The sequence below is a fragment of the Hevea brasiliensis genome, chromosome 14 (assembly GCF_030052815.1).
Source record: "Hevea brasiliensis isolate MT/VB/25A 57/8 chromosome 14, ASM3005281v1, whole genome shotgun sequence".
Taxonomy (NCBI): domain Eukaryota; kingdom Viridiplantae; phylum Streptophyta; class Magnoliopsida; order Malpighiales; family Euphorbiaceae; genus Hevea; species Hevea brasiliensis.
In genome coordinates this window covers 26,060,926-26,074,607 of record NC_079506.1, presented here as the reverse complement: position 1 = coordinate 26,074,607, position 13,682 = coordinate 26,060,926, and the positions used below count along the sequence as shown (strand labels likewise).

General features: G+C 33.9%; 1 protein-coding gene across 1 annotated transcript; it reads right to left on the bottom strand.

Moving 5' to 3' along the window:
• Positions 1 to 6,646: 6,646 nt before the first annotated feature.
• Positions 6,647 to 8,197, bottom strand: LOC110655978 (pentatricopeptide repeat-containing protein At1g62590-like). The gene has a single exon (XM_021812478.2). It carries the CDS (start codon positions 8,138 to 8,140, stop codon positions 6,647 to 6,649), a length of 1,494 nt encoding a protein of 497 aa, XP_021668170.2. The 5' UTR covers positions 8,141 to 8,197.
• Between the last annotated feature and the right edge of the window lie 5,485 nt (positions 8,198 to 13,682).

The following is a 13,682-nucleotide window of genomic DNA, read 5'->3' as shown; positions in this document are numbered from 1 at the left end:
ATTCCTGGTCCTTCCAAGAAGATAGCCAAACAGAAAGGGAAGACCAAAGCTAATGGAGGCAAAGGAAAGTGTTTCCACTGCCAGAAGGATGGGCACTGAAATAGGAACTGCCCAGAGTATAGCAAGTAGTAGCAGCTTACAGTAATGAGATATTAGACTCCGGGTAGGCAATGGCTCAATGGTTGAAGCTTTAGCCATAGGATCTAAATCTTTATACATGTGTGGGCATGTTTTGTATTTAAATAAGGTTTTGCATATACCTGATACTTTTAAGAACATCATTTCTATATCTAGTTTGACTAGAGATGGTTATGACTTTTAGTTCATAAATGATGTTTGCAATATTTATTTTGGAAATAAATATATTAGTTCAGGTTATATGCATGATGGACTTTATTATTTAGATAATAATGTTAAATACAAATCTAATGCAAGCAATCTAAAAAAATGCAATGCCATGATGAAAATCAACTCAAGTTCAAAATATCTTTGGCACTTAAGATTAGGTCATATTGCAGAAGATAGGATTACAAAATTGGAGAAAATGAGGATTTTATCCTCATTGGGTTCTGAACCTACTCTAACTTATGAATCCTGCTTTCAAGGCAAAATGACTAGATCACCCTTTGTTGGACCAGGACTAAGAGCTGAAAATATTTTGGAGCTAATACATAATGATGTATGTGGTCCATTTAAGGAAATAGCTAGAGACAGTTTTCATTACTTTATTACCTTTACTGATGATAAATCAAGACTTGGGTATTTGTATTTGATGAAGTACAAACATGAATCCTTTGAAAAGTTCAAAGAATTTAAATCTGAAGTAGAAAATCAAACAGGAAAACGTATTAAAGCTCTTCGATCAGATCGTGGAGGTGAATACTTGAATATTGAATTTGATGAATACTTGAAAGAGCATGGCATTGTTTCCCAACTGACTCTTCTAGGAACGCTACAGTTGAATGGTGTATCTGAAAGGAGAAATCGTACCCTATTAGATATGGTACGTAGTATGATAAGCTATACTGATATGCCAATCTCCTTTTGGGGATTTGCATTAGAATCAGCTTTGCATATTCTGAATAAGATTCCATTAAAATCAGTTTATTCCACACCTTATGAGATATGGCATGGAAGAAAACCAAGTCTTGAGCATGTTAAGATTTGGGGTTATCCAGCGTATATCAAAAAGCTGAACACTGATAAATTAGAAATCAGATAAAAAAAAAAAGTCAATTTGTTGGATATCCAAAAGAGAGTTTTGGATATTATTTTTATTTACCTACATCACAAAAGGTTGTGGTAAGTAGAGATGCCACATTTCTTGAACAACAGTTTGTTCAAGAAGGAGGCAAAGGAAGGCAAATAGAGTTAGAATTGGAGAATTCTGACCAACCAATAGATCAAATAGATATAGATCCTTCTAGTCAATCTACACCTATTAATGAAACATCTACAGTAATTCCTCGCAAATCAACCAGGATATCTCACCCACCAGTGAGATATGGTTTTCTTCATGAAGAAGAATAAGAGTTATTTACTCATGAAGAAGTAGATCACGGAGATGATCCACTTACCTATGAAGAAGCTATATCAGATATAGACTCTTCAAAATGGATTAATGCTATGAAATCCGAAATTGATTCCATGTATAAGAATCAAATTTGGGATCTTGTGGACCCACCTAAAGGTATTGTAGCTATAGGAAATAAATGGGTTTTCAAGAAAAAAAATTAGTTTTGATGGAAAGGTAGAGACCTGTAAAGCAAGACTAGTAGTGAAAGGGTTTCGCCAAAGGCAAGGAATCGACTATGAGGAGACTTTCTCGCCTGTTGCCATGCTTAAATCAATTAGGATTCTATTAGCAATAGATGCATACTATGATTATGAGATTTGGCAGATGGATGTCAAAATAACTTTTCTCAATGGATACATTGAAGAAAACATTTTCATGGAACAACCGAGGGGTTTTGAATCCCAAGATGGTTCCAAGGTATGCAAGCTAAAGCGATCCATTTATGGGTTGAAAAAACTTCGAAGAGTTGGAACATCCATTTTGATAAAGCCATTAAGTCATTTGGTTTTATCAAAAATGAGGATGAGCCATGTGTATATAAGAAGGTTAGTGATAGTGCTATCACTTTCCTTATCTTATATGTGGATGATATTTTGTTGATGGGTAATGACGCAGGTATGTTGACAACTGTAAGGTATGGTTATCAAATACATTATCCATGAAAAACTTAGGGGAGGAAACCTATATTCTTAGGATTCGCATTATAGAGATAGAGTGAAAAGAATAATTAATTTATCCCAAAGTTTATTCTTGAAAAAGGTGTTAAAGAGGTTTAACATGCTTGATTCCAAGAGAGGATTGTTACCAGTTAGACATGGTATCCACCTTTCTAAAGAGATATCTCCAAAGACATCTGAAGAAAGAGATAAAATGGCCAGGATTCCATATGCTTCGGCTATTGGAAGTTTGATGTATGCAATGTTGTGTACTAGGCCGGATATCGCATATGTTGTTAGTTTGACTAGCAAGTTTCAATCCAATCCAGGTTTGGAACACTAGATAGCTGTCAAGAATATCCTTAAGTGCTTGAGAAGAACTAAGGATTTATTCTTAATATATGGAGGTAGTGACTTACAATTGGATGGTTATATTGATTCTGATTTCCAATTAAATATCGATGATAGAAAGTCTACCTCTGGGTATGTGTTCATTTGTAATGAAGGTGCAGTCAGTTGGAAGAGTTCCAAACAGAGTACGACTGCAGATTTCACTACAGAGGCTGAGTATATTGCTCCATCAGATGATGCAAAGGAAGCTGTTTGGATAAAGAAGTTCATCATGGAACTTGCAGTAGTTCCTTCCATTGAGTTAGCAGTTCCACTCCACTGTGACAACAATGGAGCAGTCATACAGGCTAAGGAAACCTGGTCTCACCAGAAATCCAAATACATAGAAAGGCGCTACCACATAATCAGAGAGATAGTTGGGGGAGGCGATGTAGCCATGCAGAAAATAGCATCAGCTGCAAATCCAGCTGATCCATTCACTAAGCCTATGTCACAAGCTCAGCTATACCGACATCTTGAGAAGATGGGTCTAAGATATTGTAATGAATGGCTCTAGTGCTAGTGGGAGATTGTTAGTAGTATGCCCTAGAGCATATCATTTAGTATGTATCTTGTACATGTTTTATTAATAAAAAGGCATTTTCACTTTTCCCTTTACATAATATATTTATATGTAATAGAAAAGGTCCATTGATATTTTGTTAGAAATTCTATTCTTAAGTTGTTAAGAATATGAGTGACAGTATTTCTAGCACAAAGTATCATAAATTGGTTCACAATCGAGGATACTTCACAATAAGGACATGACTTATCTAGAAAGATTGTGATCATGTTTGTTCCCAAGTTATTTATATGAGATGTAAATAAGATGGAATGGTGAGTCTCATGCCATATAACAAATATGAAAGACACTTATGCATGATAAGTAGGCCGAACCAGTGACACTTATGACAAGCACATGGAGTTTACTCTTGTTAATGCATTATCATAAATCATATTAGTGCATATAATCTTTAGACCTGAGATAGCATAGTTATCTTGTATATAGGTGGTTTGAGTTTGATACTACTTTCATACTTGTACTGTGCATGGGTATATAGGCATGTGTTAGCTCCTACTAGTTATATATAGAGGTAGGTGTTAATCAAGATAGAATCTGTTACCCTAAGTAAATAGGGATAAAATCCTTTGTTCATTTAATTGTTCTTGATGTTTCAAGTTCCTGGCCAGGACAGACAGATTTAGTCAAAAAAGAGTTTCTGACAAGAAAATCTTTTTAATCAAGAATTGGAATTAAAAGAGAACATAATATTCATAGCAAATGGGGTTTGACATAAACCATGACTCCAACTCGAGTTTGGATTTTGTAACAAAGAGATTTTAGTGCATGGTAACATATGATTATAGGTTCATTTAAGGTATTCCTTATTACTGATTGGGTGGCCATGGCATGTTATGCTAGGTGTTAACCATGGTCTATGAGGTGCCTAAGATGATTTAGAGAAATCATTTATGGTAAGAAAAAGTTCTGATAATATTAAGAGTTGATATCATATCTCATTGCCAATTAGTGATGAGTCTAGTGAGTCACACACATGCACAAGTAATCAACAAGTTAAATGTGATTTAATTGATTAATTAAAGAGTTTAATTGATTAATTAAATAGGTTTGGTTTGTAATTAGATTGTAAAGTCCCTAGCATGACTTGAAACCAAATCTAGGTTATTGGATGTATAGTATAAGTTAAATTTATATTTAAAGTATTTAAATATGAATTTAATTATGAGAAATTAATTAATAGAGATTAATTAATTAATTAATTTATATTTGATATAAATTAATTAGAAGAGGAGAAATAATGATTTTGGGTTGAGAACTCAAAATTACAACATAAGGGTAATTTGGTCATTTCATAGGGTGACATGTGGCACCATGAGATGGTAACACATGGCACCATATAAGTTTGCCATTTGTCTTCCTATCATGCAAGGTGATCAAAGTCAAGATTAAATCTAGCTTTGACACTTGGCTTAATGTGATTAGGTCAATTACAATTAAGATGCAATCAGGTGATGACATGTGGCAAGGGTTTTAAGTGATGACCTAATTATAAAAGGGAAAAGAAAGAAAAATAAACACACTCTTCTTATTCCCTCAAGTGTGCTGCTACCTATAGCTCTTTCTCCTCTCTTCATCTTCTCTCATCAATTCAAAAAGAATTGCCCATATTCCTTTGAATTAAAATTGCTACAAATTGTTTCTAGTGTCCTATACACATCTACTACCTCTCTAAAGGCAAATCCCTAATTTCTAATTGGTTGGCAAGGCTTAAGAAGCTGGTTTAGGGGTTGTCATTGGTGATCTTGGTGTGAACAAGCTAGAGGGTACCAATTACGTCTATAGTGCATCAAAAGGTTAGTGCACATATTATTCTTTTAATCTAGGGTTCTAATGAATTAATTTGTTAATTCAAAAATCTTAAATGGCAAACATAGATCCTAATACATATTAAAAGTGTTTTAATATGCAATTGAACATTGAGATCAATTAGGCACATAATGGATGTGGCATGATGCATGAAACCCTAGAAGAAAATTTTTGAATTCAATGTTCTAATCTAACAATTTACATGCTTCCACTCCTTCAGAAGAACTGGAGGTTTCTTAAGGAAAGAGACAGGCTATTCATGTCAATTCATTCACATGCAGGCAAAGCAGAAATACTTAAATATAAGGCATTTTGACATATGGGACACTAGGCAACATGTTAAGTGCATAGTCCTATAGAAACTAAATTAGATGCCTAAGGTAGCTTAAGCGCACATGTCAATATGAACATAAAAGAAAATTCACATTTATATCAAAAGGAATGGCACAACTACATATCGTTCAGAACTACTATTAGCATCCTTTATCCCAGCAGAATGAAATTATAATGCATGCAATTCTCAAAAATGTTATGAAGACCTAAGGTTCTGTTGAACAAGAACCTAACATGGAACTCCATCAGAGACCTTCAATTTAAAGAAATCTGCCATTCTCTCAAGAAGTGGATAACCGAGTGGTGCTAAAAACATGCTTAGGAACCCTCTGATCATTAATCTTAAAATCATAACAGAACACTGGAAAAAATAGGTGGACAGGATGACCTAAAGAAGCAATTCCAAGTTTGAAATGCAAGTCTCATGCCAAACTTACAGGAAAAGTTATGAACCACCAAGGAAGCACAGTTTGCCTAATAAGTTCATAAATCCAAACTCGTACTATTGTCACCTCACAAATTTTCATCTTTGCAAAAATCATATGACTCGCATAATTTGATTGATAAAGGGCCTCAATTATATTAGTAGAACCATGGAACATTATATTTACAATCATCAATTCTCAATAACCAGGCATAGGTTTTCAACAGGACCAAAGTTTGAAATCACAAAAACCACTTCTGGGTTTAGAGAACGTAAAAAGTCTGAAAATAATTGTAACTTAAGAAAGCACCAGCTAAAATTTATTTAATATCCCCTTTGCAACTTGGTTATAGTTAGAAATAATTATCACCATTAAAATTATCATTCGTGGATGCTAAACTGAAAGATACAGTCAAATCTTATAGCATAATTTAACTCAATAGTGTCCTTAAATTAGATAGTAGAACATTTCCCAATTAAATAGATATCCAAATTGAAGGACTTTGCTCTTCGCTCGCCAATATTGCATAAAGTAAAAAAAAGAGATAATATATTCATGAACAGCATAGAAAAATGAACATTGTATAGGGAGAGAAATAGAGGACTTGTAATGGAAGTTTGCAAGTCATCACATTCTACCATCACACATGGAATCCAAAATGTTAATGTGCATGTACAACCTAAAATCATGAGTACTAATCCTAAACAATTTCTAGAGTACAGAAAAAGCTACCAACTAGCAGCATTGTAATTGCACTAGTGTTGGGAAAGATTAAAGCACCAACAACTCACAACACAAATCTTACGCTTTTGTTGATCTGGCATTGATTGTTAAAATCTCACTTCATATTTACACCTTTAGAATCTTCAAACTTGTTTCATAGTTTTCTCAAAATATGATCATCATTGTGCAATAAATGTATTACCAATTCAATGGTCGTGGCATTGGTAGAGAATCCCTTACCAACCATTTCTTTAATAAGTTGACATGCCCTTGGTACATCCTTATGCCTAAGAAACCCTTGAATAATCACATCATAACACCAATCATCCGGTAAACATCCAACCCATTCCATTTCTCTAAAGACCTTGTATGCTTCATCTAGTAATCCTTCTTTACAAAGTCCTTTTATCATCGCAATATATGTAAAAATATTAGGCTGTAAACCTTTTTCAAAGAGAATAGAAAATAGGTCCTTGGCATTATTAATCTTCCTAGCCTTAAACATGCCATCGATCAAAATGTTATAGATCATAAGATCAAGCTCCAAATTACTATTTTCCATTGCTTTAAATAGTGTGAATGCCTCATTAAGGTCCCCCAATTTGCATGAGCCATGAATCATAATTGAGAAAGTTATTATATTTAGCCGCTGACCATGAGAACACATGTTCTTGAAAAGCTCTTGTGCAGTTTGCATCCTCCCAGCTTCCCACAGGCCCTTTATAAGAGTATTAAAGGTAACAGAATTAGGAACTAAACCTTTTTGAGGCATTTCATCAAAAAGTTTCTTTGAATTATCTATCCTTCTGCTCTTGTAATATCCATTAATCAAGGTGTTGTAGCAAAAAACATAAACTATTCCATCAATTACCATCATATCAAATATTTTTCTAGCATCATTCATTTGACTATATAGGCAATATGCATCCATCAATGAGTTGTAAGTGCAATCAGGCTTTATGCCCCTTTTAACCATCAAATCGACAATTCCTTGACCCTCTGAAACCATCCCTTCCTTAGAAAGAGTGCCAATCGATATGTTAAAGGTAAGAACATTTGGTGACATGTTCTGCCTCACCATTTCATTCAACAATGCCAAAGCTTCCTTCGCTTTGCCTAAATAGCACAGACCATGAACTATGGTGCTATAGGTGATCGCATTAGGCTTCACACCTCTTTGAACCATTATCTTGATTATACTTTGAGCATCTGAAACCAATCGTTTCTTGCAAAGAGTGTTAATCAATATGTTGAAGGTAAAATCATCAGGTGATATGTTTTGCCCCACCATTTTTTTCAACAAAGCCAGAGCTTGATTATGTTTGCCTAAATTACAAAGACCATGAATTAAGCAGCTATAAGTAACCACATTAGGCTCCACACCTCTTTGAATCATTTGAGTGAAGAGGTCTAAAGCCTCAACAACTAGCTTATCCTTGCAAAGAGCATCAATTACTGCAATGTAGGTCATGACATTTGGGTCATAACCTCTCTCAACCATTCCCTTTAGCAATCCAACAGCCACATTTGCTTTCCCAAATTTACAAAACCCGTTAACTATAACATTGTAAGTATGAAGATTAGGTTGATAACCTACTCCAACCATGTCATCGAAAAAATCTACTGCTTCATAGATTTGACCCTTCATACTAAGCCCATTGATTGAGGTAGTAAATGTCACAATGTCAGGCTCCAATCCAAATTTGAGGACTTTCCCCAAAATAGAGAAGTCAAAATTCACAACGTGCAAGTAATAGAAGCAATTAATCAAGATATTTAGAGAATAAATATCATGTGGGATCCCTAGTAATTCAATAGTTTTGGACAAGGAAAAGACAGTGTGATGTTGTTTCATTTTCACAAGAGCAGATAAAAATCGATTAAATTCAACTCTAGAAGGCAGAGGATGCATATGAATTATGTTATTAAAGGAAGATAAGGCATCATCAAGGTGCGTAAAAGAAGCAGATTGAACTTAAATCTGAAGAAACGTGAATCTTTTTGTGAGGCAGTGGAACCAGGACTAGAAGAATGGAAACAATTGGCAAATAATAATAGGGCTAGAGATTGAATGGTACCCATAGCCCTTCGCAGTTGAAGGTAAAGCTCCTCCAAGGTGCCGTTATCATTGATTTCTCCTCTATAATTTTTTAGGTTTGTTTGGATCAAAGCTGGAATGGGAAAGGAAGACCATAACTCATGAAGTATAATGGTAGGTGATTACTGTAAAGCAAGCAAAGGAAGGGTAAGATAGTAAACCACACATTTTTATTAATATTTTAATTAAATTTACATAAAAAAATTGGGGCAAAGCTTTAGTAACTGTGCTTTGACTTCTTAGCATATAAATTACTAGCGGTATGAATGATGTTAAATTACACTAATGTGATATTCTGATGTGGTACTATACATGACGTGGGATGTTAACGTGACATTATATATAATATGATGGTGACATGATATTTTGACATAGTGTTATATATTATGTGGTGTTGATGTGACATGCTAATATCATATTAGCAATTTATAAAACATTGACACAGCTATTTTATATGATAGCAAGAATTGGTGTACATGAAACCGTCCAAACCTATGAAACCATACTAACCCGAATTAATTTTTATGATTTTCATTTGAGTTATATTGTTTATGAGTTAAAAATTATATAAATCGATGTATTTTAATTTGATTTTGGTTTTAAAAATTATCATAGTAGCGTAGCCCAAATTAATTCAATTTTATGATTTTCATTTAAGTCTTATAATTTATGGGTTAGAAATTATATAAACCGATATAATTTGGTTTGGTTTTAATTTTAAAAATTACCAAACTGACGTAACCCAAACCGATACTTATTAAAGATACATTTACTATAAGTAAATGTTTGATATAGTATGTAAAGAAATTTGCAAAAACTTATTATCAAGAAGTCTAATTTAAATTAAATGCGTTGCATAGAATTTTTTTTTTTTTTTTTTAATATATGTATAAGTAAGAGCTGAGCTAAAAAATCTTAAAAATTATTGCATGAATTTAAAAAAAAAATTAAAAAAAGCACAACTTAAATTATCAAACCAAATCCAACCTATTTTATTGTAAAACTTAATATATTAACTTTGTATTTTATTTTGTTAGTTTCAATTTTAACACTTTTCAAAGGGACTTAATCGGTTTGCTTGGAGTAATGCACATTCTTAATAGCAGGCGCACCAAGTAAAATTGAAACTGCATTTTTTTTTTCTAATCATCTTAATAAATTTAATTTTTTATAAAATATTTTTTAATCGAGAAGGTAAAATATTATTTTTGTATTAATGTGGAGAAATAATTTATTTTTCTTGTGAAATTAAATTAAGATTATTAGAATGTTGCATTTATTGGCTAAATTAAATTAAAAAGCACAAATCGTATGCTTTATTTTAAAATTAGGGATAGCTAAACTTTGAAAAAAAATAATACATTACTTTTCTTTTCGTTCACTTTCACGTTTATGCTTTGGTTGGATTATTTATTATTTTATTTTAATAATATAATTTAATATTTTTTCTATATTATAGCTTATTGAATTAATATGAATTATATCGAATAAATTGCAGGTAGAACAGAAATTACTGGCAAATTCTATCATCCTTTGAAGCAGCATTAAAACACATAAATTTCACATTTCCACTTCACCTCAATGACCTTCAGTAATTCCAAGTATACTCTAGAAACATAACATTAATAGAGAATCCCCCTTGATAAATACTTATGCTCCAGCCCTTGAAGTTCACATCATAACAACAATTATCTGATTAACAACCATCCTCTTCCATTTTACAGTACGTGATCTTTCTTTGTTGGTGTGTGATCTTGATGTAAACATTATGTCATTGATCTTCAAGATCGTAGAATAACTTATCAATTTATGGAGCAAGCTTTTGAAACTCAACTCAACTGAACTTAACTCAATTAAGTTTTTATCCCAAAAATTTGAGGTCGGCTATATAGATTCTCTTTCTCCACTCTAAATGATTTTGGGTTAAATCCTCGGAAATGTGTAATGCTTCTAGGTTATGTTGTACTACTCTCCTCTAAGTCAATTTAGGTCTACCTCTTCTTTTCTTTCTATCCTCTAACCTAATGTGCTCTACTTGTCTAACTGGAGCATCCGTATGTCTACGCTTAATATGACCAAACCACCTCAATCTCCCTTCTCTCAACTTATCCTCAATTGGCACCACTCCTACCTTTTCTCTAATACTCTCATTTCAGACTTTATCTAGTCTAGTATGTCAACTCATCCACCTTAACATTCTCATCTCTGCAACTCCTATCTTAGACGTATACGACTCCTTCAATGCCCAACACTCACTACTATATAACATGGCCGGTCGTATAGCTGTACAGTAAAATTTTCCTTTCAACTTATTGGGAATCTTGCGATTATATAAAACTCCTGTGGTACGTCTCCATTTCAGCTATCCTGTTTTAATCCTATGAATAACATCTTCCTCACATCCCCCATCTACTTGAAGGACTGAGCCGAGATATTTAAAGTGATTACTTTGGAACAGTATTACTCCATCCAAACTAACTCATTCCCTATCACTAGTTCGACCTTCACTGAACTGGCAATACATGTATTCTATCTTTGTTCTACTTAACTTAAAGCCCTTTGACTCTAGAGTACTTCTCCAAAGCTCTAGCTTTCTATTGACTCCTTCTCGCGTCTCATCTATTAGAACTATATTATCCGCAAACATCATGCACCAAGGGATACTCTCTTATATATGTTTCGTCAATTCATCTAAAACTAATGTAAAAATGTAAGGGCTTACAGCTGAACCTTGGTGTAATCCAACTGAGATAAGAAAATTTCTTGTGTCCCCTCCCACTGTACGCACAATAGTAGTTGCTTCTTTATACATATCTTTCAACACTTGTATGTACCCAATAGATATCCTCTTTTGTTCTAACACTCTTCATAAAACATCTCTTGGAACACTATCATAAGCCTTCTCCAAATCGATAAAAATCATGTATAGATCTTTATTCACATCTCTATATTCCTCCATCAAGCTTCTAATGAGAAAGATTGCTTCCATAGTTGAACGACCAGGCATGAAGCCAAATTGATTGGGGGAGATAGAAGTATCATGACGTAGTCGATGTTCCACAACTCTCTCCCACAACTTCATAGTATGGCTCATGAGTTTAATTTTCCTTTAGTTTGAGCAACTCTGTATGTCTCCCTTATTTTTAAAAATAGATACTAAAATACTCCTCCATTCATCAGGCATTTTCTTTAAGTTTAGAATCTTATTAAATAATTTAGTTAACCATGCCACTCCTATATCTCCCAAACACTTTTACACTTCAATTGGTATTCCATTGGGTCCACAGGCTTTACCCACTTTCATTCTTTTAAGTGCTTCCTTTACTTTTAAAGATCTAATCCTTCTAGTATAATTCGCATTCTTTTCTATTGCTATGTAGTCTATATTCATGCTATTACCATTTTGACTATTATTAAAGAGATCATCAAAATAATTTCTCCATCTTTCTTTAATATCCTCATCTTTCACCAACATTTTTTCTTATTTATCCTTAATGCACCTAACTTGATTGAGATCTTGACATTTCTTTTATCTTCTCCTTGCTAATCTATAAATATCTTTCTCTCATTCTTTAGTTCCAAGTTTCTCATATAACTTTTCAAAGGCCTGTGCTCTTGCTTGACTAACTGCCTTTTTTTTCTCTTTCTTTGCTATCTTGTACTGTTCATATGCCTCATTATTATCACACTTAGGTAATTTCTTATACCATTTCCTCTTTCTCTTCACTACCTTTTGTACTTCCTCATTCCACCGTCATCTCTCTTTTGAGGGTGGTCCATGTCCTTTAGACTCTTCAAGTACTTTTCTAACTACTTCTCTAATCTTTGATGCCATCTGTATTCATATATCATTGGCATCCATATCCAGCTTTCATGCTTCGGACTCGATAAGCTCATTTTTTAACTTCACTTGCTTTACTCCTTTGAACTCCCACCACTTTATTCGAGCTACACTATTTCTTCTAACCTTACTTGAATTGTTCCTAAACTTGACATCCAAAACCACTAACCGATGTTGACTTGTTAAAGCCTCTCCCGGAATGACCTTGCAATCCTTGCATAGAACTCTATTTGTCTTCCTGATTAAGAGGAAGTCAATTTGGCTTCTATGTTGCCCACTTTTGAAAAGTCACTAAATGTGATTCTCTTTTTATAAAGTAAGTATTTGCTAGTATTAGGTCGTATGTCACAGTAAAATTCAGGATGCTTTTTCCCTCCTCATTTTGGCTGCCAAAACCAAAACCTCCATGAACATTCTCATAACCTTGCCTATCACTTCCTATATGTCCATTCAAATCTCCACCAGTGAAAACATTCTCTTCATTCTGTATGCTTTGCATTAGATCATTCATATCTTCCCAAAACCTTTGTTTACTCTCACTATCTAGTCCTATTTGTGGGGCATAAGCACTAACTATATTTATTATTTCTCCTTCTAGTACTAGCTTTACTAGTATAATTCTATCTCCTACTCTTTTCACAACTATTACAGCATCTTTCAATGTCTTGTTCATAATTATGCCCACTCCGTTCTTGTTTCTCTCCTTTCCAGTAAACCACAGTTTGTACCCTGAATTACACATTTCCTTGTTTTTCTCTCCTACCCATTTAGTCTCCTAAATGCAAGCAATATTCACCCTTCTCCTTTTCAAGGTATCCACAAGCTCTATTAATTTCCCTGTAGGTGATCCAACATTCCAAGTATCAACCATGATTCTCTTCCTATCCTGTTCCTTCCTAGTTGTTTCTCCTTCTATGATATCTTCTATTGTTCTCTATGCCTATCTTATGTTCTATTCCACTATATGTTCTACTATCTGTCCTATGGACTAACTTTTTTACCCACACCCATCCATGATGTGAGAACCCTTGCTCATTTAACACCACACTTGGGCACGAGCATGGTGCGTTCTTTCGGTGAACGCCCTACCCCCTTGCATATTTCTCACTACACCCAGGCTCCGATGTAACGCGTCGTAAGTAGAGGACGCCCCAACATTTATATCATTTGAATCCATATCATAAGGTGTGACGAAATTTTTACGTTGGTTATCACCTACCGCAACCCTCCTCCTTTATCTGGGCTTGGGAC